The 24765-nt window shown below is 36.2% G+C and overlaps 1 protein-coding gene across 7 annotated transcripts in view; it reads left to right on the top strand.

The window, feature by feature from the left end:
* Positions 1-8991: 8991 nt before the first annotated feature.
* Positions 8992-24765, top strand: part of RYR3 (ryanodine receptor 3) — a 193711-nt gene continuing 177937 nt past the window's right edge. For all 7 annotated transcript variants that reach the window (XM_077784079.2, XM_085580369.1, XM_077784078.2 and 4 more), the window contains exon 1: positions 8992-9243. In XM_077784079.2, coding sequence (XP_077640205.2) covers positions 9193-9243 — 51 coding nt within the window. In that variant the 5' untranslated portion in view covers positions 8992-9192. The remainder of the gene's footprint in view (positions 9244-24765) is intronic.

The raw sequence follows: 24765 nt of genomic DNA, 5'->3' as shown, positions 1-24765 counted from the left end.
GCATTTTTAAAAGCTGTTTGGACAGATCTCCTTCACGTGTAATAACTTTCCATTGTTATAGCCAGTGTGCTAAAAGAAAAGACATACAATTAATTGCTGAGGGGTGATAAAGGCAAGTCCTGCATCCCTAGTATGTGGTCGGCTTTACCCTTGCAGTCTCTTACAGCTCTTACAAATTGCAGCAGCTGCCTTTATTTATTCTGCAAAAGCCATAACCTTTCTGTGGCTGCAGGGCTGATTCATTGGAGTCTGTGTAAAACTTTGTGGCATTTTGAAGGCTAAATATTATTTCCCATAAATTTCTCATTTCAGCCTGCAGTGTTTTGTTCATTTCATCCCTGTCTATGCAGGGCTCAGGGAACTCTAGTAAATTTGAGAAAAGTGAGGCAGCAGAGCATCAGCTACTCCAGATCTGCTTCCTCTGCTGCCTCAGGGGGCAGGTGCATTTACGTGCGCCGACAGAAGCCGAGCGCTCCCGCTGCTGGGGCAGGAGCAGGGCTGCGGGCCCGCATCCCCCGCTCCCAGCCCGGACCCTACTGCTGGGTGCGTGGGGCAGAGCGGACTGCTGCGTGCTGGGGCTGGGACCAGAGACGGTTCCGCTTTCCTGGGAGGAAGGGGGACATAGGATGTCCCAAGTCTCGTGGCTTTTCAGTTAACAGGACTGCCAGGGTCCCCTCTGTGTGACCACTGCAAAGCCAGTAAGGATGGATCGTAGCGCAGCGCAGCATCCGCTGAAGGTGAGAGGGGGCTTAACAAAGCATCCTGTGGGCAGATAGAGGTACGCTGAACCTAAGCAATTTACTTGACTTGGTAGAATAGGCACTAATTGAAACAGCATTGAACAATATGTCCTTCCCCTATTTTTAAATTTTACTTCTTTATTAAACCACTTAATGCAATTTTTGAACCATTTTCTTTGTTAAAGCTAGTTAGACCATCTAATAGTCTGAGTGATCACCATTGTCTCTATCTGGGCTAATGCCTAGTCTTACTTAAGCTCAGGCTTCTACGACTTCTGTATCTAGATAGCAATCTATCTTTGTAATTGATTAAAGTAAATACATTCATTTACTCATATCCAGTAGATGAATGCAAATACGCATTTCAAGAAGAGCTCTTGAAACCAAATTATTCCAAAGTAGATGATGAAAGCAGACTTTTTTTAAATTGTATTTTTATTGATTTTTTTCAGATTTAGACTCCTTTATCTTGGGAATATTTGGAAGAGCTAGTCCCATAATTGGTTTCTACATTTTCCCAAGAGATCATAGCTAACATTTTCAGAACCTTGTTACAAAAGTTAATTAAAGCATCTCCAGCACATTTTCGTTTGCTACAACACAAGTAAGATTAATACATTCACAGTGCCTATGCTCCACTTGAGAAAGAGTGTTTGATTAGCAAGTTATGACAAAAGACTTATATTTGGATATTAAATTGCCTATTTAAAGCTGTATAAAAATGACAACAAAACTTGAAAGTAAACAAAGATGTGAATAAATAGGAATATGCATAAAAGAAGTGAGAATGGCTGCTTTTTCTAAAGTACATAGCAATACATATCAATAAGTTTGTACTACACCAAGGATCACTCAGTACAGCACAAGCCATTTTATGGGAGAAAATTTTAGGCTTCTTGAATTTTAGTCATTGAGAAGTGGGGAGAAGTAGTAAAAAAAATTAGTGTCTTAAAATTAGAAGTTGGAATTCGTATTAAATGAAATCCAAATTCTGTTCAGTTTTTACTTTTTCTACATATTTATCTTATTAGTTATACCAATTTTTTTTTTAATGTTATTTTCTACAATTGATTTGTAGTTACTACATTCAGGTGTTCAAATACTTGAGGAATTTAAAATCCCATATTTGTAGTTTTACAGAAAGTGGAAGATTTTGTGAGACTATTACAGCAGATTTGCTCTTTTCTCTAACTTTTTTTTTTTTTTTTTTTTAAGTATTCACAAATGGACAATGTTAGAAAGAGGCTGAAATGCCACTTTGACTTTGCAGTCCTTATATAACTTTCTAATTATATTTTCAAGTCTAATGTAAGTGTTTATATAAATTTTGAATGAATATGGCTGCTCAATTTAAATTAGGTCTAACTCAAACTGATAAGATGATGATCATTATGGTTTGAATAGGTATGGTTGTGTCCTTGCTATCCCTAGAAATTATGACTTGTTTATGTGGTACACAGTCTAACTACCACATATGTAATAAACTAGAGTAAGTTTATGGACCTCTATAACCTGTAAGACTGTAGTATCAGCATGATATATAGAGAAATTTTAATTGTGTAGTAATATTCAGAATGGAGTTTAATATGGAGTGTAGTCAAAGTTACTTTTGACTACTCTTATATCTCCTGGAGAAGCGACACAGTGAAGCACGGTCCAGGAGGTTAATGAAAAGCACTGGTGACAACTTCTGGTCACAGGAAGGGGAGGGTGTGCTGCTTGACCTTTTGCTAACAACTAGAGAGGGCCTCTTTGGAGATGGGAAGGTGGAGAACAGTCTTGGCTGAAGTGGCCATGAGACTGGGCAGCAAGTAAGGTTGCAACTACAGATTTTAGGAGAGCTGATTTTAGTGCCTCTTCAGGGATCTTGCTGGGAGAATCCTGTGACTACAGGCTCTGCAGGGAAGACAGGTCCAAGAAAACTGGTTGATATTTGAGGATTGCTTCTTCCAGGCTCAAGAATTATGCATCTCAATGGGCAAGAAATTGGGCAAAGGGGGCAAAAGACCTGTGTGGATAAATAAGGAATGTAGTCTGGACATTTCTCAAGTGTAATCAAGAAATACATGAGAGGGAAGCAGTTGGAATGAATCCAGATAGGTTGTCAGAGTAAGCAAAAACTACAAAAGAAAGACAAAGGCCTATCTGGAATGAAATCTGGTCAAGGATGTCAAGGACAAGAAGAAACATATCAGTAGCAAAAGGAAAATTAAGGATAACGTGGAGAATGCTGGTAATTGAACACAGAGCAGGCAGAGTTACTGAATGCCTTCTTTGTATTGGTCTTTACCAACAAGACCAACTCTCAAGAATCTCTCACCCAGGAGATCAGAGTAAAGGAATGCTGGAAGGAAGACTACTTTGGCCAAGAAAGATTGAGAACACCTAGACAAAATTGAGATCCACAGGTCCTGATGGGATGTATCCACAAGTGCTGAGAGAGCTGGCAGACGAAATACCTAGGCTGCTTATGATCGTCTTTGAAAGATTGTGTTGATAAGCAGAGGTTCCTAAGGATTGTAAGAAAGCAAATTTCATCCCAGTCTTCAGAAAGGCAAGAAAGAGAACCCAGGGAATTGTTGGACAGTCAGCCTCACATCAGTACCTGGAAGATGGAGCACATGATTCTACAGGCTGTCTTTATCCATAAAGATGACAAATAGGTGATAAGAAGTATTCAGCATGGATTCACTAAAAGTTCTGCTTGACCAGCCTGACTGCCTTCTATGATGAAACAACTGTCTGAATGGATGAGGGAAGAGGAGTGGATGTTGTCTACCTCAACGTCAGCAAGGCTTTTGACATTGCTCTCATGGTAAACTCTGGAAGAGTGGACTGGATAAGTGGACAGTGAGGTGGATTGAGAACTGGACAAACAGCAGATCCCAGAGGGTTGTGATCAGTGAGTGCCACAGGGTCTTTTTGTGAGCTTGTCACTAGAGCTGATCCTCAAGGTTCACCATTGTGTCCTTAATTCCTTACCTTAATTCATTGATTTCTTGGACAAAGGTCAAATCCCTCCTCAGCAGGGTCACTGATGACACAAAGCTGGGAGCAGTGACTGATACCCCAGAGGCTGTGCAGCCCTTCAGAAGGATCTCAGCAGGCTGCAGAGATGGGCAGAGAAGAACTGCCTGAGATTCAGCAAAGGCAGGTGCAGGGTCCTGCACCTGGGCAGGAATAACCCCATGGCCCAGCCCAGACTGAGGGCTGAGCTGCTGGGAAGCAGCTCTGTGGAGAAGGGCCTGGAGGTGCTGGTGGACACCAAACTGTCCCTGAGCCAGCAGTGTGTCCTTGTGCCAGGAGGGCCCTTGGGATCCTGAGCTGCATTGGGAAGAGCACGGCCAGCAGGGCAGGGGAGGGGATCCTGCCCCTCTGCTCAGCCCTGGTGAGCCTCACCTGCAGTGCTGTGTCCAGTTCTGGGCTCCTCAGGACAAGAGAGACAGGGAGTTCCTGGAGCAGGTCCAGTGAAGGACTCTGAAGATGATGAGGGGACTGAAGGATCCCTCTTACAAGGAAAGGCTGAGGGAGCTGGGCCTGTTGAGCCTCAGGAAGAGATGACAGAGGGGACCTCATCAATGTCTATCAGTATCTGAAGGGAGGCTGTCAGAGGATGGATCCAGGCTCTTCTTGGTAGTGTCAAGCAATAGGACAAGAGGCAATGGGAAAAAATTGAGTCACAGAAAGTTCTACCTGAACCCGAGGAAGAACTTTACTGTGCAGGTGATCAAGCACTGGAACAGGTTTCCCAGAGAGGTGGTGGAGTCTCCCTCGCTGGAGATATTCAAGAACTGCCGGGACCCAATCCTGTGCCATTTGCTCTGGGATGACCTTGCTTCAGCAGGGAGATTGGTCCACTGTGGACCAATGTATCACATAATATATAGTAAAATTGGAAAGACACCCAATATCTTAGGCTAAAATAATATTATGTTTACCAGTCACAGAATCTTTTTTAAACTTTACCACCAGATGGCAATCTAACATAAAAGTTTGATCATTGGGGAATGAGTTTTTGAGTATCTCTTTTGAGATACTGTTCTTTACGCTGAATTAGCTTAAAAAGCCACTGAATTAGGCCTTACAAGCAATATTGATACTATGTTATGAATTCTAAAACATTACATATTGCACTTGACAGTTTCATATAGGAATGGCATCAATTTTTTTTTTTTTTTTGAAAAGTTGAGGAAATCTTTAACCAAGATCTTACATTTTCCACATGAAAATTAAATGCAGTTCGTCTAGGTTAAATGAAAAAGAAGCTCCCCCTGCCAAAAAAACCAACCAAACAAACAAAAAAACCCAAACAAAAAAACCAACAAAAGAACCCCCAAAAACCAAAAAACCTAAAAACCACAGAAAACTCCAAGTAACAAGACAAAATGACAACACAAAAAACACCAGAAGCAAAACTAAAACTTTTTCATTATTCACAGAAGTAGTTTTCTCTTTGGTGAATGAAATGTTCACCTGTTTATGTTCCTAACATTTGTGAACTGAACAAGGAGCTGACTGCTGAAGATAGTCAACATAATGAATTTGAATATTCTTGTGACTTTTTGTAAATAAAACAATTTTTTACTTTTAATAGCATTTTAAAACCTGTATTTGAGCATGCTTTTTTTTTTTTTTTTTGTACTTAAGAGGCACATGAAGAATGCAGAGACATAACAGTTTTTAAGTAGCACCTAACTTTTACCACTAAGGCCTGTAATTATCAGTGGAAAAATATAGTTTTGATTCCTCACCCAACTGATTCTTTGGTAACTGGTATTACCTGTACTTTTCAAAGTGTCAGCGTGCATGTGTTACCATTGCAGGTTTTGCAAATATCTTCTACTTGGTATTTGATTCATTTTTGATTGGGCATGTTAAGTCAATCTTCACAAAGGTAAAATGCCCACAACAGAAGTTGTTTACAGATTATTCAGATATTCATTTTTTACACAGTAAAGATTTTTTTATTTTGTTTTGTAATATCCATCTTACTATTGTATTGTCAGGCTACTGCTACTATAAAAATTCTATTCTACAATCAAGGACAAGTGAAGAGTCAGTCAGCCTGAATCCTTCAGTGTGAGGGGAGAGCTTATGCTGTAGGATAAGCAGGCTACATGGTTGTAATGAAAACTGAAAGGAAGTTTTCCTTAAATTTGGCTTGTGGACAAGTCTTCTGATAGTTTAAAAGTACCATGAACTCTGTCCAGAGTGTGTTTAGGAGCAAAAGTGCTAAATTAAAGATTGGGGATTGATAGGGATGAGTAGAGTATCATGAAACACACAAGTGGTCACAATTCAGATTATTGGACCTGTGTAGCTTTCACAGCAAAATGCTGCACTTTACAGTCATATAAAGCAGAGTGACTGTGAATGGGTGTGTGTGTGTGTGTGTGTATATACATCTACACATAGATATACACACATATATATACACCCTGTATGCAATATGTGATCATTACAGTCAAATCTCAGTCTTAGAGCAATGGGGAAGTCCTAGACAGAAAATATGTCTTGAAAAGATGTGGATCTCATTATACTGTAGTAGGTGAATAATTTTCTCCTTAAACATACAGCAGAAAAAAAAAATCTAGGGAGCAGAAGTGCTGTGCAATGGTTTTGCATTACAGTTGATGATTTTAAAAAGATGAAATCTAACAAAAATATTGTTTATGTTGTTTATGATATTGTTTAAATGGCAGGATATTGCTTCCCAAAACAATCAGGGGATGTTTTGTAAAATGAGTTTCAAACCATAGAGGAACTTACATAAAAAAACCCAAACCTACTGGTTTGACATGAATCAGAATTTTACCTAGTCTCTGTTATAATGCTTAAGGTATTCCCAATATTCCTTTTTTCATATGCTTTGTCTGTTGTTTAAAGAAATTAAAGGAAATATCCTAGCATGTTGATGTCCACTTAAAGGAAAAAAAAATGGCACCCTTTCCATCTGCCTTATTAGGAGTTGCAGACATGGATATCCATAGCTATGTATATTAACATTTTACTCTAAATTTTCTTCATTTCATAGGAAGTGTTTTAATGGAATACTCCAACATATGAGGAAAGGAGTTGAAAAGTTATATATTTTTCCCCTTTTCATTTGATTCATGTGGATTAATCTCAGCTTTGCATGTTCAGAACTTACTATCTGGAAATCTTCTTGCATATCTGAAATAAAATTTGGCCAGCACATATACTAAATGACATTGATTTCTGTTTGTGAAGAAAATTTAGCAGTCGTGCTTATTTTTAGTTATTTCTTGCTTATAATCTTTCAAAGTAAAGTAGTATGCTTGAAAGACTGTTTCATTTAAGATGTTACAGAAAAGGTGTCCTTACATGTGTAGGTTTTGTCATGAAATACCTGCATCAAATCCATTGTGCATATAATAGAAACATAGAATGGTTTGTCTTGGAAGGGTCCTTAAAAAATAATCTAGTTCAAACACCCTTGGCTTCACCTACTCTGGTCAAGGAAACTTTCTGCTAGAATGTAAATTAGAAAAGAATATAAATGTATGGATAAGCATGTGTCATAGCAGGCCTCACTGTCTACTCTTTTTAGTAAAATCACTGAGTGGCATGCTTTGTTTTTGGGCAAATTTTCCCTACTTCTCAGATTTCTTTTTTCCCTGGAATAACAGTATTCCATAAGGAAGATCTGTTATGGTATGTTCTTTTTCTTGATGAGGAATGAGATAAAGTGCTGATCCAAAGATGGCTGGAGTTAAAATAAACACCACAAAAAAGCCCCAGACACGAAAATGGATGTTCAAATGCCAGCCATATCAGTTTTCTGGCACTTCAGAGAAATATTTTTCTGCCACATTGCCTTTGCCTTGCACAAAGCTCTTTTTCTTCCTCACAGCAACGAAGAAAAACTGCAGGGTGGGGAAAAGGAAGTGGCAGGGAGAGCCAGTATGACTATACCAACTAAAGACTTCTGAGTCACTTTTGACCTGAAATTGCTTGTTGCTGAGTAATGTGATTGGCATTATTTTTTGGATGTATTTTCTCAGGGTAATAAGACAGAGTGAAATAAAACATTTTTCAAAGTGTTCTGCCCATCAAGAAGAGAAAATCTTGAGCATCTAATTTTCTGGCTTGTGACTATGCTTATTTTAATTAGTGCAAAATCAGTATACTATTAATTTGGGGAGCAGAAGGGCAGTGTGCATTGGATTCCATGTCCAGAGGACAGTTGTTCATAAATTATTAGCTTGTGGGCATAGAATATGTAGTTTCAGTTTTCAGTATGCTACACTCATCCTTGTGACCCCAGGAAAGATATTGTTCCCTTTTTGAACCTAGGTTTTCCTTTGTAAACCATAAATATGTTCTTACTGAGAAAAAGACTGTATGCCTATGGTATTCTGTGAGAGAATGCATCAAGATAAATAGGGACTGCACAAAGTTTGGGTAATTCTTCTCAGAGGTAGGCTGTGGTTGTAGTCTTCTCACAAGATTCAAGATCACACAGTGAATTGGCTGGCTAGAGCCTCCTCAGTGCTTTCTTCTCCTTCCTTGTGTCCTTTTTATTCCTCCCTTCACTTAATTAAATTTTGTTCTAGTGTTGATCTTTTTTTTTTCCTTCCTTATCTGCTCATATTGAAGTAATAAATAGCAATTTTTATTAATTACAAAATTTTTCATTACTGAACTAGAATTTAAAGTTATTTTAAGTTTTATTGTAACAAAACTGTGTTTTATGGATTCTGAAGTAAATATTTACCGTCTTCGAAAAATATTCAGGTGTAGCTCTAAAAAGATACAGATAAATCCCTTGAAGCCCCTAGGATAGAGGTACAAATACCATGTATAGAGATAGCACAAATAACTACACATAGTTGGTTCAGATCATAAAGTCATCTTGGAAATCAGATTTACAGCTGCTTATGCAGAGAAGCAAGAAATGGAAATTGTTGTAAGCAAGCTGAAAATACCTGCTGTCAAACTGTGCTTGTCCTGCGATCATCAGGATTACATCCTTCTGCTGCATAATCAGTAGGTTCAGAATTGCTGAATTTGATACATTTCAGTGCAAAATTTGCTATCCTTATCTGTGAAAATGGAAGCTCAAGCTCTGCTTTTGTTAACACTTCACCATTTTTGTTATTCTGCCCAGACAGTATCTGGAGGGTAAAAAAAATCAACACCTAGTGATGCATATAATGCTTCCCGCAATACCTTAACCGTAGGGGGTTTTGCCTCCAGGGTAGGGAGAAAAGGGAGAGGATTGCTTGCTAGGAGCTGGAAAATCAGCAGCGCAGTTGGCTCTGGCAGTGAGGGGGTTGACTGACAGTCTGCAGTGCAGTGGAGTTAGCTGAGCTCCCTATATGGCTGTGGATTAGCTATATGCTAATACTGATAGGAGAGGAGCAGTACAGAGCGCAGTGAGCCGACGGTGGAGGCGATCAGCCTCAGCAGAGCTGACTCCTCAAGAGCCATGGCTGAAGGGGGTGAAGGAGGGGAAGATGAAATACAGTTCCTACGAACTGTAAGTATCTGCTTTTTATAGGTCATGTACTACATGATTTTGTGTCTCGTGTCTATTTCTTTTTTGTTGTATTAAAAATAAAGTGTTATTTCTGTGCTGGGCTTTGCCAAATGGCAGAGTTGATTTAGTCAGTGGATAAAATAAAGCAAGAATAAGAGCTTTAATAGCATCATGCAGCATTGGTGTGTTCTTCCCTGAATCTGCTCAATAGCCAGTTTGGTATAAGGAGACCTATTTCCGCTGTAATCCCCTGTGTTTGAAGTGTCCCCGTCAACTTTGTACTTGGGTTTCTAAATGTAGCATGCCAAATATGTGACCTCTGAAACTTCTGTCTGGGTAAGATTTCACTGACATTAACAGAAGCTTTGCAAATAGGAGTGCCTTAAAATGATGAATAAACCAAGCAAGCCCCTGATGACCTCTTCTGATAAACATGCACACAGAAGCACACTTGTGTGTAGGGAATACCAACAGATGTTGAAGTCAGGGCTCTGCAAATGTTTGGGGTCTTTTCTCTACTTAAAAGAAGCTTATCTTTAAAGGACATAAGCATTTCTTTGGGAAGGGGTGTTAATTAGTGAAATACCCTCCACATGGTGTAATTTTCTATAAAGTGCCCTCACACCATTCTTTCCTAAAGCTTTACACAAATCTAGTATGACAACTAATTTGGACTTTTAAACAAGTAGTGTACATGCATTAATTTTTGGGAAGAACATAACATCCTTTTCCATGTCTCACCTTGTGTCTCCTGATTTTTACCCTGCATGACTAAGAGTGTGTTATTGTGCAACTAGCATGGAAAAACTGCTATTAAATGTGTATATTCTCTTCCCTTTCCATGCTATCTTTACTTTGCATTTATCACAAATAACATTACAGAAACAGGCTCCTCTAGAGCTGATTCAGCTTTGAAAAGATAAGTCACTAAAATAAAACATGCTAAGTTCCCAAAGTAAAAAATTGCAAGATTGATTTGTGAGGGGCTGGTGTAAATTATTTATGGGAAATAAAGGCTGGGATGAGGAGATGGCTGCTGCTTTAAGTTGTTTAGGTGTGATGAAGTGTCATTTGCACTTTTAAGCCTCAGAGAATTTAATGGGGAGGGATGGATAATGACAATGAGAAATCTTTTCCAATATTCCTCCCCTACACTAACTTTTTAAAGGTACACATTTTAGCAGACTACTCCAACCTTTAGTCTGAGACCGGAGCTTTAAATGTGCCCTTCATCCTTTCACTTTCTAGGATGTTGCCTTGACTGAACAGCCATCCTCAGTGATGGAGTGAGAAGCTTTGCCCTTTCATAGGTGGCCTCTGTGTGCTACATGAGATGACACTTTCTGCTGCTGTGATACATTCTTATGCAAGAGTAACTCTCTTGCACTTCTTTCCAATGGTTAAAATGAAGTGCTAAATAGAGGTGTGGGCCAAAAATGGAAATAGCAAAAGGGAGCCTATGCAGAAGTGTTCTTTCCATGTAGTGCAAGGAAACCTACAGGGGAGAGAATGGACTAGATTTCTCTCTTGGAAGTTCTAGCTACTTCTTGCTCTAAGCAATCGTATCAGTTACTGCTATCTCCTTTCCATTATAAATTTTCCTTCACCTTCGTGGGCAAGGGAAGAATTGTTTTGTAGTATACTGAGAAAGGAAACATTTATTAGATACCGAGTGCTACAGTGAGATACACCTTCAGCACTGATTTCTTACAGCTTTTATTTCTGCATAAAGAGTGTGCTTACAAACATATAGTAGGTAGTCCTTACGAATTCTTGCTGTGAAATTGTTAATCAATTAGGATCTTCTCTGAGTCAAAATATTTTCTGGGTATTTGGATTGCTACTGAATGTTTCCAAGGTTAATGCAGATAAATTAATCTTCCTTTGAAAATGTTGATATCCATATTTTTATTTTTGAGTCTTTATAGAGAAGTTATCTAGGATATTTTAGAGTCTTGGGGATAACTCTTTCTTGTTTAGGTATAAAATAAGATTAGATGACTTTTGATTTAAAGATATAATACAGCTTTTTTTTTTTTTTTTTTTAAGAGCAAGAGAATCAACTCTTAAAAATCTGCTTAAATTATTTTTTGCTATCTTAAAGACAAATGTCCTTCTGTCCTCAATTTTTTTGTTGGTTATGACTTTTTTGTCTTCCAGATCTAAGTTGTTGTTTAGTTTTGTGCACCACTTTTATGTTCTCTCCTCATAAAAAAGATCAAGATCTTTGTCAACGTGTGACAATGAAATTTGTATTTGTTTCTATGGAGCAGCAACTTGTGGGAACACTTATAAAATTTGATGGAAAGCTTTTTGCTGTCACTTTTTGTTCCAAAATATACCTTATATTTAATTAGTTTGGCAGCAATGGGAGTGAGAAACAGATAAAGAACAAATTCCAGAGAGGATAACAACACTATCATTGTTCTAGTAGCAGTATGTCTTTAGTACTCATTTTAACTATGTCCCAATGCTTGTGTAAAGCCTTTACATGCAATGACAGCATTTCAAGGAAGGTGTTATATGTATATATATAGTGTAATTTCTGTCCTGCAATTTTCCCTGACTTGTAAGTTCAGTATGAACATAAATAAATATATAAACACACTTTTTTTTTTTTTCTTACACTGATACCCTCTTGTTGTGTCTTTGTTATGAAATTTTTGGTGTTTTCTTTCTTGTAATAATGCTTGGAATTGTTAATCTGTTTTTCTAGTTGGTGGCTTCCTTCTGGTTTTGGCTCTGGATATTCGGTGTGCCATGTATGGAAGGGAGAAGCAAAGTACTTGTTGCATGTGTGTAACATGCAATACTGCTGTAGTTTAGTTTCCATTTTGATTAGATGATTTTCCCATATTATTTTTTACCCCTTCCTATGGTGTGAATACATGAGAAATCAATGTAGCTGATATTATGCAGCATTAGGTGAGAATACATATGGTTACCTGTACTGTTTTGAGATAACATACCGAGAGATAGAGAAAGAACCTTGTTGCCCTTAATGTGAATGAGTGAGTGTAAGCCATTCTCATTTGAGCCTTTCCTAGCTACTGGGAATTTACTCTTATGATGAATTGAAAAATCCTCTCCTCTCCAGAAATTATTCACAAGTTCCCACTGCTGCTGAATTACTCAAATATGAGGTGGTCTCTGTCTTGGAGAAAAGAGCTTTTGCCTTCTTCCATTAGAAATACCTAAATAGTAATTGCTAACAGTAATTGAAAACATGGTTGAGGATGGAGGAGAAGTCCCACCAAAGCACTTTAAATGTAATTAAGCATATCAAAGTTGTTAGCCATCTTAGGGTCCAAATTATAGTGGTAACAACACTAGTTAAAAGGTATATTTCTTTGCTATTTTCCTGAGATCCATGCTATTAATGGAAAGAGTTTCTCCTTATTTTAATAGAGATATATTTTGTTGTTTATTGGGGTATTTTTGGGGTTGCTTTTTTTTTTTTTTTTTTTTTTTTTGAGATGGTTCATTAGTCAACAAAATTCTGCCTCATTTTCTGTGAATCAAAATACTGTCTGGGCGTAAGTGTATATATGCCTTTGTGCCTGTGTCTGTGTGTGTGTGTGTGTGTGTGTGTGTTCCTTTCCCCAGCTGGTTATTAGTCCTCCCTTTTTGTTCACAAAGGACTTACCAATTGGTCCTTCTTTAACTTTTGCTCTTTTAACAGCTTCTCTCAAAGACTTAACTTTTAAGTGTTCTCATAAACCTCTCCAATCACTATCTAAAAATTTACAGACAGGAATAGGAAGCTGTTTTCTTCCATAGACTGACTGTAATTATCTATTATGCTAAATAGCAAAATACTGTTACAAAGACCCAGAAAATAATATTTGATTTTTTTTTTTCAAGATCTAGTCCATGTATGTAAATTTACACAATGAGTTTGCAGATATTTTTAGGATCATTTGTGTATTGAGTTGCTGCTCAGAATCAAGAGGATTGAGCAGCTCAGATACAAATTTATTTGTGGATACACATTCGTATCTATACTTCTTGAAAATGGGGTCTTCTACTGTTCAGATGTTACAAATGAGATGGAAAGTAATCTGGTTTACAATATGAACTGTCAGATATAGTGTGAATTAGATTTTCTTTTTTCCCCCTAATCATTTACACTGTTGCCAAACATAAATATAAAAAGTGATTATATAATGATGCTTCTTAAAAACTATTCTAAGAATGGTACTAAACCATTTCAGTTTATCAGGGATCAGTGTGGCATAAAACCAGTTCTTATAGATACTTCTAATATATGTTGATTCATCAAATCTATTTTCCTAGTGGTGTATCTCATAACAAAGAACATATGAAGTGGAGATATGAAAAGAACTTTTCCTTAATAGTCCAACTTTGTATCTAATAGTTATATTACTAACTGCATGCTGATTTTCTATAGCACAGATCTCTGTGGTTTGATTCAGTAAAGTACAGATATGCCCTATAAAATACCTACCAGACCAATACTTGTAAACAAATATACTGGACAAATGTTGAAATACCAAACATTAATGGAAGATATTTCTAGGGAGAGGTCTTTAGCAGTTCTTAATTACAAATTGGGAAAATGTGGAAAGTGATCACAAATTGGGAAAATGTGGAAAGTGATCACAGTGAGTTGTGCATGAATTTATAGAAAAGTACAGAAAGGATAGGAAAGGCCTTGAGACAAAATCAGTGTAATTCTCCTGATGCCTTTTTTAAGGGAGCTGGAACAAATTCTGTGTGCTTTTTGAACAGCTGTGTGTATTGCACTATATTGTTTTCTAATTAATTAGAACATTTTGTCTATTGTCACTGAAATGTGCTGCAATTCATGACACAGCAATTCATTAGTCAGTCAATTCCTTTCAAAAAAGGAGTAAAAATAAAGAATAATGTTATCAAAAACTTGAGTTGTTTCTGAGACCTCGTGTGTATTAGGAGTTCAGTTATTTTTGAGTTAAATATTTCTGTATCTGTTCATCTATTTATCTCTGTGCATTAAATCTCCCCCTTCTGATCCTATTGCTGGAGTTGTACATTTGTGGAGCAGTCCATACTTCTAGAGCTTTTAAATAGTACAACAAAAATTATGCAACAAACAAAACCAAAACTACACCATGTTCTCTCCTCTCTTCAAAAAGAGTCTTTCAAATATACTTGTTTTTTGCTTCTAAAACTTCCGGCTATCACCAGTACAACTATTCATGATCACTCTTATTTTCCTTTATTTTCTACCATGGAAATCATACTTAATGTTGTAAGTTTATCTTGAGTTGTGTTTCTAAGAACTTGTAGTGTCCTTCTTTGTAAATAATGTTGCTCAGTTTATTTTCACTCACTCAGCTGTCACTTTTACTTCCTGCATGTGTTCTCAACTTTATGACTATTTTTGCCTTATTTCTCACTATAGACAAAACTACTCATGGTCATTCTTGGCTTAGGACAATTTCCCTGCTGAAAGCAGGATTATATTAAGGACAGATTTAGAATATGACAAAATTTCCAATGCATCATGTGCTGTGATATGCTGTGTTTATTTTTTATGAAATAAAGAATAAATCTTGTGGAATTAATTGCAACCTCTTTTCAGGCCAGAATTTTAAGCAAATGGTCTACTACAGTATAAAGACAACAGTCACTGCTTGACTGTAGTGTGTGTTTTAACCTCCAAAGATATTGGAATAGTTGCTTGATATCTATACCAGCTTTTCAATTATTTTTTAATAATTTCTTTTTTGGAATGAAATAAATGCAAATGTGTATTTTAGGCCCCTGGCATGAAAAAGCTCTTTGCACCATGTTTAGAAGGAAAGGGAAATGCTCCAGTAATTTGTTCTGTTTTAATTTAATGAAAGTTGTTTGAAATTTATAAAAACCCAACTGTAATAAATAATGTGGGAAAAATGCATTTTCTGGGTGATGGTGTATTGGAAGAATAGATCAGGTAAAGCAAAGCAGAAAGAGGAAAAAGCAAGTTGAGTTTTTTTCAGATAAAACAGTGAACAATGAATAGTTGCATCATGATTAATCAGAGGTGAAGGCAGATTTCTTTCTATCAAATTGAAGGTAGCTGAGGTAGAAATTCACTTCCAAAAGGTCCTGACATTGATGTTGAGATTGTTTGGTTGGTTTCATTGAGACATTTCTTATATTTTATTTAGCATGGATCTATAGAATAGGCAATAATCCTATTTTTTTCTACAAGGATGTAGATCAGTAAAATTCAGAGATACACTGTAAAACAATGTACAATCATAGTATATGTATGTGTGAGATATGTATGGATATATTGTAATCATATCAGTAGGATACAAATAATTATATATAACAAGTTGGACTTTAACAAGTTGCTTCATATTAGACCAGTTTACATCAGTTAAAATCAAAGCAACATTTTACTACATGAACTCATCATCATGCTTTTCTACAGCATAAATTTTAAAAATGCTATTTAAAAAAAAAAAAAAATCAGTGCTTATACTACAATGTTACAAATTCAGTGTATTGTTAGAAAATACTTGTGAGATTGAATGTATTCATGATTGATTTGACTTCTAGGATAGATCTAACTCCATGTTAATTTCCTTTCCTTCTTTTTTTATCCCCAGTTATATTTCTAGGGGTATTTGATGTTGATGCAGTTCTGTGGAAATAACATCAAATTTGTAACTGTCAAGCAAAACTCTTCAATCTTGCCTTAGAATGTTAGTGACTGAAAAGCCTTTTGGTAGGATTTGTGACCATGCAATAATCCTAAATTAATACCCAAGCATATATTTCCCTATTTCCTCCTAGCCATGCTGTTCATTGTTGTAGGGATTTGTTTTCTGCTCATGGTCTGCTTTTTGGTGTCTAAATGGGAATTAATATCTTCAGTAATAAATAGTGAATTTGTTAGTGATGCATTTTTATAGAATGCAGCAAGTAGGTTTTCTGATCTCTAGTCCCATGCTGTACTAAGTGGGTATGATTCATATTGAAATCCAGCAGTGAATATTGCCTCTTCTCAGTTCCCATGGCAGTGCTGTGACCACACAGTCAAATGCTGCCAGGTGCATTAGCTACACATTCCAAAAATTAAAACTGAATTGCAGGCATGGAGGAGATGAAAAATAAAAATGTCATGCAGTTATTTTGAAGGCATTGAATTTAATAAGAGGACACTAGCTAAAAGTTCTGTGTCTTTTGACTTCATATACAAATTGCACTTTTCCCCAAATGACACATAGTAACACTGCAGACATATAATAAGCACAGATGGCTAAAAACATTAAAATTATCATCTCAATTAAAAAACTAATTGGTAACTTTAAAAGATTCAAAAAGAAAACATGAGGTATTAATGTATTCCTCAATGAGTATTTTGGTTTATTTTCTCAATATAGAAGTTTAAAATTTATATTCTGTCTTGAATGTCACGACAACATCACCACACCATTCCTTCTGTCTGTAACTTAGTAGGATACAGTGGTTTTGGTGCTGGAAGATTTAAAATTGTGTACCAGATGTTGCTTTAAGAGAATGTATGTTCTAATTTCAGCAGATATTTTACACCTGCTGTCAGGCAATGCTCAGTCTCCGCAGACGGAGCTCAGCTGCAAAGAGGAGCTCATGTCCAGTCCGTAACCACCTTTTTCCAGTTCCCTCTTTTGGCACAACTCATCCGCGGGGAGGAGTGTCAGCTCTGGTCAGCAGAAGTAACAGTAGAGACGTCAGCAACATAAGGTGAAAGATGCAGTAGTAACATCAAGTTTGTTCCTTCTACTGGGCTTTTATCCAAATAAGCAAGTGCTAGTTCCTCAGTGAGCTGAGTAGTCAGCACACGCCGGAGCTGTTTTTAGCCCACAGCAAACATCTTTGTCAGTCTTGAGTATTCCAGCTACTTCAGCACTCAACCATGTTCTCTGATACCTTGTGCCAGAAAACCAACTTCCCTTGACACAATTGCAACAATTTGAAATCTCTTTGATAAAAAAGTAATACTGAAGAATTGCAACTTAAATAAGGTATTTTAAAATTACTCGTACAAAAACTAAAATTTCAACTTGAAAATTGAAACACCTTTTTAACAGAAGATGCAAAATTAATTTATAGCACTGGAAGTTTAACATGCTTTTGAACTACATCAGCAGTACCATGTACAAATGGGAGTACGAGGATCATCAAGATTAGAATATCTGCTAGTGGTAATGTCCCAGATGATTCACTAGAATGCTCGAGGCCAAATGACTCCCATTTCCCAAGACTCCACCTGATGTTCATTGACTTCACTACCTCATCCTTTCTATATATGGAAAATTCTCAGAAGACCTATACACCTGATACATATTAAAGATACTTAATGTCAGTAGTTTGCATAATTTGGAAGCTGATGAAGAATGTATAGAAACATTGATACAGTTAGTTAACATTTTGACTGAAAGAAAATTAACACCCACCTGTCAGTATTATCTCCAAGCTACCAGCCTGTCTTCTCAAGTGCATATCCATTTCTGTTGCACTTTTCAAGAGATCAAAATTAATAGACATTACAGTTTCTATGTGGCCAAAGCTGGGAAGAGTAGAGTTTAGAATTTGGAAGACCTGTCTGATAATGTATATTATGCTTGCATTCATAGCTACAAGGTAACTTTTTTGTGAAAAAATTCACAGGATAAAAGATTCTTTCTTGCATTCAAATTGACCATTACAGGACTAAATGCTAATAGGGATTAATAAGATCTGATTTTCTGATTTGTCTGTGGAAAGTTAATTATGATTATGGGCCAAACCTTCATTGAAATCTTTGCATTTTAAAATCTTTGCATCTTTGCTTTATTTTATGAACTACTTTGATATACTAGAATTAAGAAAGAGTGAGGTTTTTTTAAATGCATAGGAAAATATTAAAATTTTTAAATTGCAGACGCTAAACCTTTTCTCTAAAATTTATGAGTTGCTCCTTACTTGGTTTCCTGGTAAATTTTTGCAGATCTGTTGTAAATCTTTGTTTATTTTAATTACTTTGCTACCATGTCTGGAAATAGTTCCAGGTAATCTGGTATAGATGAAGCTACAAGAGGCAGAGGGTGACTAGCACTTTTGACAGCTGAATCACTTATGTGTCAACTTGAATGGTAGATTTAAAAAAAAACTAAATTGTTTGTTTTTTTTTTATTTTTTGTTACAAAATATAACAAAAAAATTCTAGGTCAAAGCTTACAAAAAAATGTCAAGAACTTTCTCTGTGTATTGTACTGGATCCTAGGTGGTGTCTTAGGCAATGTCAAATTGGCCCCATCTTTAATGTGTCTCTGTCGTGTGAGTGAATAAAAGAGCTGAATGCTTGAGTACCCAGTAGTACCTCAATAATAACTCTTCAAGCAACTCTTGATTATAAAGGATAGGTATTCTCATTGGATCATGCATCATTGATTATTATTTCAAAAGTTTCTATTCAGCCTTGTTAAAATCTATCAATTTCAGAAAACTTTCTGCTGTTACAACTCTTTAAAGTAATTCTGTCAATCAACACCTCTTCCTTTAGTCACTGTGAATGCCTATTATCCATATTTGCCTTAGGTATTTGGTTTTATTCAATATTTATTTACTGTGTTTATTGTAGTTTTGCTCAAGATATCCCTGAATTTTTAAAAATTTCTTCCATGAAATGGAATGAGGTAAAATTTTGGATCTTCTACAGGTACAAAATATTTCCACCTGTACAATTAAGTGACATTGCATCTCATATTGTGCCAGGTACTGTAAGTTTAGAATATTTGGATTCTGTCATTATCTTTGATTTTTTTATCTAATTAGACCCATAATATTTTCTTCTCATGTTTCTCTTAATAAAGATGTGATATATCTTTTTGTAAAACAATGATGTTGACCAACTATAATAGAATTTACAAAAAAACCCTTCAATAAGAATAGTATGTTAATATAAATTTTTGCTTTATATTAGAAGGAAAAGTCAGCAACTATTATGACTCTTTTTTGAGACTAATGGTTTTCTAATAGTGATTTTAAGCTGCTCTGCAAAGACAAGCTTACTGGACAGTTTCACAGAAGGGAATACAACAGTGTCATTTGATAGTACATGGGATTATATCCCTCACCATGATGTGTACATATTCCCCTTGTTGCTTCAGTTTCATGTGTGAAATAGTTAAAGCTGGCCTGGAGAAGAATCCCTTTGCTTTAATCACAAAAATCAGCCCAAGTCTCAGAATTCTTTCATTTATACAGTTTGCATCTGATTTCCTTTATGCACGAAATGAATGATGCTGTGTGGTATGCTTGTATCATTGTGAACCTTAGGAGAAATAAAGAGCTACAAATCAGCTAGCCCTAAATAAATGGAAAGGTTCAAAAAAATGTGCTGCAATATATGTCATATGTTGCAAATATTGTTTATGCAGCCAGATTGTTATTCCAGTAGACACACTAATTACTAAGTTAGATAGTAAAGAGTTTCCTCAAAAAGGAAAAAAAGGGCATCACCTGCATTTAAAATATATTGATATGAACGTATGAAAATATAATGACAATGTTAAAAAAAATCTTTATTAAGGAAGAGAACTTTATCAGAGGGAAAATGCTTTTCTTACTAAAGCTTTAGTCCATTTTTTAATTTGAAAAGCCAGCCTTTGATGACTCATTGTGAAAGGACTATTTAGATTAACTGCAGATAAATTACAGAAGCTGTTGCTAATGACCTTTTACTGCTAACCAGAATATAGTTGCTATTTCTTGTCATAGTTGATGTTTGCTTGTCACAAGCAATACGCTGTAATACTGTATCCACTGGTGCTTTGCTATTGAAAAAACACCAAATTTGAGAGAAGCTGAACAAGGAAGTACAGATTATTGTGATTTATTTGTAATTCAGGAAGCTTGGTGGTATGTGGATTAATTCTAGATTCATTCTAGATTCATTCAGAACATGTAAATTGAATATAATGGCAAAAGTTTATTTTTGTTAGAAAGACACATTTTTTTTTTTTTTACCAGGAATCTTCCTAGGCCAGCTTCTCTCAAGGTTGACCTTAGACTTAAATAACATCACTGACGAAATAAGGGCCTGTTTATGAAGCTTAACTTGCCAATTAGAGTGGTAATATGACCTTTCTTTCCCTTGCCAATATGAAGACCATTTATAATCATAAATCACAACATTCTAAAAGGTAAAATGTGTTCACCATGATGTAAAACATGGAGGGGGAGGGGGAGCAGAAATCTGCAAGTTAAAAAAACATGAAGAAGGGTGATATTCTGCTACAGATAGTCCATGACAACCACAGAATATTTCTAGTGGTATTTAGAAAATTAATCACATTATTACATAGCTCTATCATGTGTTCATGCAACTTAACTGTATCCTGATTACTACTTTTATCTTTTCACATCTCTGTCTTTTTTTGTTTGTTTTTCTAAAACAAACTAGACAGAGAGCCAATGACAACATGGGAGTTGATGGAAGATTATCCTGAACTCAGGCTGCTTCCAGGCAACATCAGTTAACAATACCAAGTCTCTCTACCTCTGTGCATCTCTTAAATCTCAAGCACTACTGCTGTAGGAAAACACCCTATCAGCTGGCTGTGTAATGCAGCCATATCAGAACACCAGAACCAGATAGCAGCTTCTGTGTACTCTGTTTTATCTTTCTGTCATTTCTTCAGGTGTTTTCACAGCAACAGCAGCAACTGCTTGTTACAATAGAAATCACAGAGCTATTCCTCTTAAAGGCAACTGCAGAGGACAGAGGCAAAGACACAGTCATTATTTTCTAGAAACCAGGAATAGGACATTAGGAATAAATTCTTCACAGAAAGGGTGTTTAGGCATGGGAATGGGCTGCACAGGGAGGTGGTGGAGTCATGTCCCTGGAGCTGTTTAAGGAAAGACTGGATGTGGCCCTTGGTGCCAGGGACTGTTTGACAAATTGATGTTTGCTCATAGGTTGGACTTGATGATCTCAACCTGTGATCCTGTAATATTGTATAAACATGGCAAAAGTGGTGAGCTTTTAGCAGCGCTGACTTAGCTCCCATCTGACCATGTCACTATGCAAGTGCAGTTTTCTTTGACTGAGATGGCATCCCAAAAATAACTTATACCTCCTTATGTTCAAGCAGAGATTTAAGTAGTCAGGATTCTTGGTACACATAACCATTGTTTGCTTTTTTTTTAAGGTTGGTGGGTTTATTATAGGATAATTGCACATTGATTTGTCAGCATTTGGGGGTAGGGTGGACATATGCAAGGTGAAGAGTTACAATATTTGCAGAAATGCTGTCTCAGACAATGCTGGGCAATGTGCTTCTGTCCTAAAATAGAGGTCTGAAGCAATGGCAACACCTGCTTCTTCCCAAGTATTTCTTCTCCTGTTACAGTATTCTAGATGCATATTCACTCTGATTACTTTCAGTCTAGTATGTACATAGTCTGCAGGGCTCTTGTGACTATTATCTGTGTTGAATTATCAGCTTTAGATTTTGTCTTCAGCTATTTACAAGTTAGTGTAATGTTCATATGTAGCACTTCATAAAATGTTATAGCTATGTGTAAGAGTCAGTTGTTGGTAGTTATATGTGGTGAGAGTGTACTGTTGCTAAATAGTAATTAGAAGGTAAATGTTCTAAATGTGAGAGCCTGTAGATGAAGAAAGAGAAATGTACTGTGTTTGTGGTTCAATTAAAAAACCCAATTGGATATCTAATTTCTATGCCCTTCATATTAAGATTTGACTCAGCATTAAAGAAGTAAAACAACCACTCCTTTTGTTGCAACGAGAAGTGGTAATTTCAGTCCAGTTATCTAATGATGGCCAAATTGAAAGAATTATCTTAAACCATCTCAAGTGAGCCATGATTAAAACCCATGTTTTAGCCTAATTAATGTGCTTTGAAGTACTCCCTTAATGTTTGCAGCTGTTATTCAAACTGTGATTTTAATCAAAGCTAGCAAAATAGTACCTGTGATATAACACAAATGTACAGACTTTCTGGGCAAGAAACCCTTTGTTTTGCTGTTTTTAAAAATAGTTTTGATTTTTATTCTGTTGCACCCGGATAAAGGTTAGTATCTTGTGTGTAAATGCACAAAAACAATGCATTCTCTGACACAAAGTGGATGTGTGGATTGACAGACTGTAGATGAGTGCACAAGGAATGGTCAGGATGAACAGGAATAATCACACATTTTAAATATTACACCGCAAAATGAAGGTATTAAATAAAAGTTAAATTAAGCAGGTGAAACCACAAAAGCAAACAAACAAACACTCAAACAACAAAAAAATGCTAGTGTGTTATCTCTGCAGGGAATTACCATCTGTGGGAGATTATAGATGATTCCCCAACCAAAATTTAAAACAAACCCCAAAACTGTGTTTTTGTAGATGGGCATTTGTGATTAGTACCACAAATTTAAAAGAAATGGAACTTGTTTGATTGAAGGGATGGAATCTAAAGTATATGTTGCAAAATGTGGAATATCCCCTTAAGAAAGGATGTGCTTTGAAGTTTGATTTTTTTATGCCTTCAAGCCTAATCAACAAGAAGGGAGACTTAATCTGTGAAACAGAGAGCAGCTAACAAGCAAGCTCCAAATGAGTTAGAAACACAAATTACTTGTTGGTAGAATTGCCTTGTACAGAGCTGGACATGCTTCAGCAACCTCAGACCTAGCGGGAGGTTAACAAAGCTTGGGAAGTAGGATGCCCACTGAAAGTGGACACAAAGAATGCAGAATTTATAGACCACCTGGCAGAGCTCCCAAGGTGAGGAAGAAACCAATAAACTCAACCCAGCAACTGTGCTGAAATCAGCTCCAACTGCCTAAAAGGTAATTCCAGCAGGGGGAGATTGTGACCACTGGAACAAGAAACACACCAACTCAAAAAAAGAGAGCCTGAGCATGTGGAGCAATCAGGGTGGGAAATGAGAAAATCATTAATCAACATAAGATAGAATACTAATAAATAAGAGAACTATGCAACTTGTAGCCAATGAACACTAATTCCCTAGTTTGCTAAAATGTACAAATAGTAAAAATTTTTGATAGTTGCTCTGCTTGATTTGTGAAATGTCACCAGACACCCAGGCTTGCACAGCTCTGAAATAAATAATCAGTGTCACTGTCAACTGTGTAAATATTGTCTTGGTGCATCTGCAAAATGAATCTGATTTTTTGAGGACAACAGAAGGATGAGTTGTAAAATTTAAAATTGGGATGGGATAAGAAGGAAAAGACTAAGGTACAATTATCCCCCAGAGATGGATTTTTTTCTTTGACAAGAAGGTTAGCAATATCACAGTGAGGAAAAAAAAAGGAGATCTGGGTATGGAGTTGACTGGAGAGACAAAGAATTTTTATATTCAGTCACTGTGAGTACACATTAGTAGTGAAAATCCTCAAGGAGAGACTGATACACCAGTTCATACCTGTTGCCCCTTTAACTTTACTTGAGGGTGTAAAAAACAGAGTGAGAACAACTGTCCTTCTATTTCTTGTTGTTTGATGTAATAAGAAATATCAAGGAATTATAAGAAATTGCAGGCATTTTATTTATTTTGGTATGCATGACTTGTCAAAACTGCAGGTCTTACCAGGAGTTTGCTTGCTCTTAATGAAAAATGACAAATAGTTATGTATTTTTATTATTCAGCTTCAAAGTGGAATCTACCTTCAGTAATAAGCATTGCCTTTTTTTCTTAAATATGGAATGAATACAACAAACTATAAAGATACTTTGCTGATAATGCTGAAATTTCTCTGTCATTACTCCCCACAGACCATCTTCACAGGTTCTTCTTCAGACTTAAGTCACTGAGAGCTTCCAGTCTTTTTGTTTGCCTTAATTTTACCACATAGCATCCATCTGAATTATCTTTTCTCAGATTAGTCTTGTGTTTGCTTTCAATTAATGTGGAAAGTTATTAATGCAACACAAGAACAGAAAATGGGGAAGAACTTTTTGAGTAACTGAATTAATTTTGAACTGAAGTTCAGTTTTAGAGCTAATTATATCTTTTCTCCTTCTGCTTTTATTAAGGTACCAGTCCACTAATCTAGCAATCTTACTTCATTTTTTCAGCTTCAATATTTTTATGTATTTATAGATTTTTTAATGTGTCACAACTGTAATTTATAACATATTTATAAAGAAAAATTCTATTCCCTCTCCAGTTTGTCTATTCTGAAGTAAACTGAGTTTGTTTAGCTTACTCTCATGTGACTGGATATTTGGTTTCCTTAAATTTTTATTGTCCCTTACTGTCCTTTAAACATTTGTGACAACTTTCTTGGGACACTGACATAGTAAATTCCTCTTTTTTGGCCAGAACTTGCTTACCTTTCATAGCAAGGCCATATTGAAATATATTAAAGAATATAAATTCAACCTAGACAACAACCTAAAAAAAGAAGACAGGCTATGTATCTAAACCTCTTCTGAAGGCTGTAAAATCTCTGACTATATTAGTAAATTAAATAGCCACAGTTAATTCTCTAGCCTTGAGAAAAAGTGGAGGTATA

This window comes from Lonchura striata, chromosome 5 (assembly GCF_050655825.1).
Source record: "Lonchura striata isolate lonStrDom1 chromosome 5, ASM5065582v1, whole genome shotgun sequence".
Classification (NCBI taxonomy): domain Eukaryota; kingdom Metazoa; phylum Chordata; class Aves; order Passeriformes; family Estrildidae; genus Lonchura; species Lonchura striata.
This window is presented reverse-complemented; position numbering and strand designations above follow the sequence as displayed.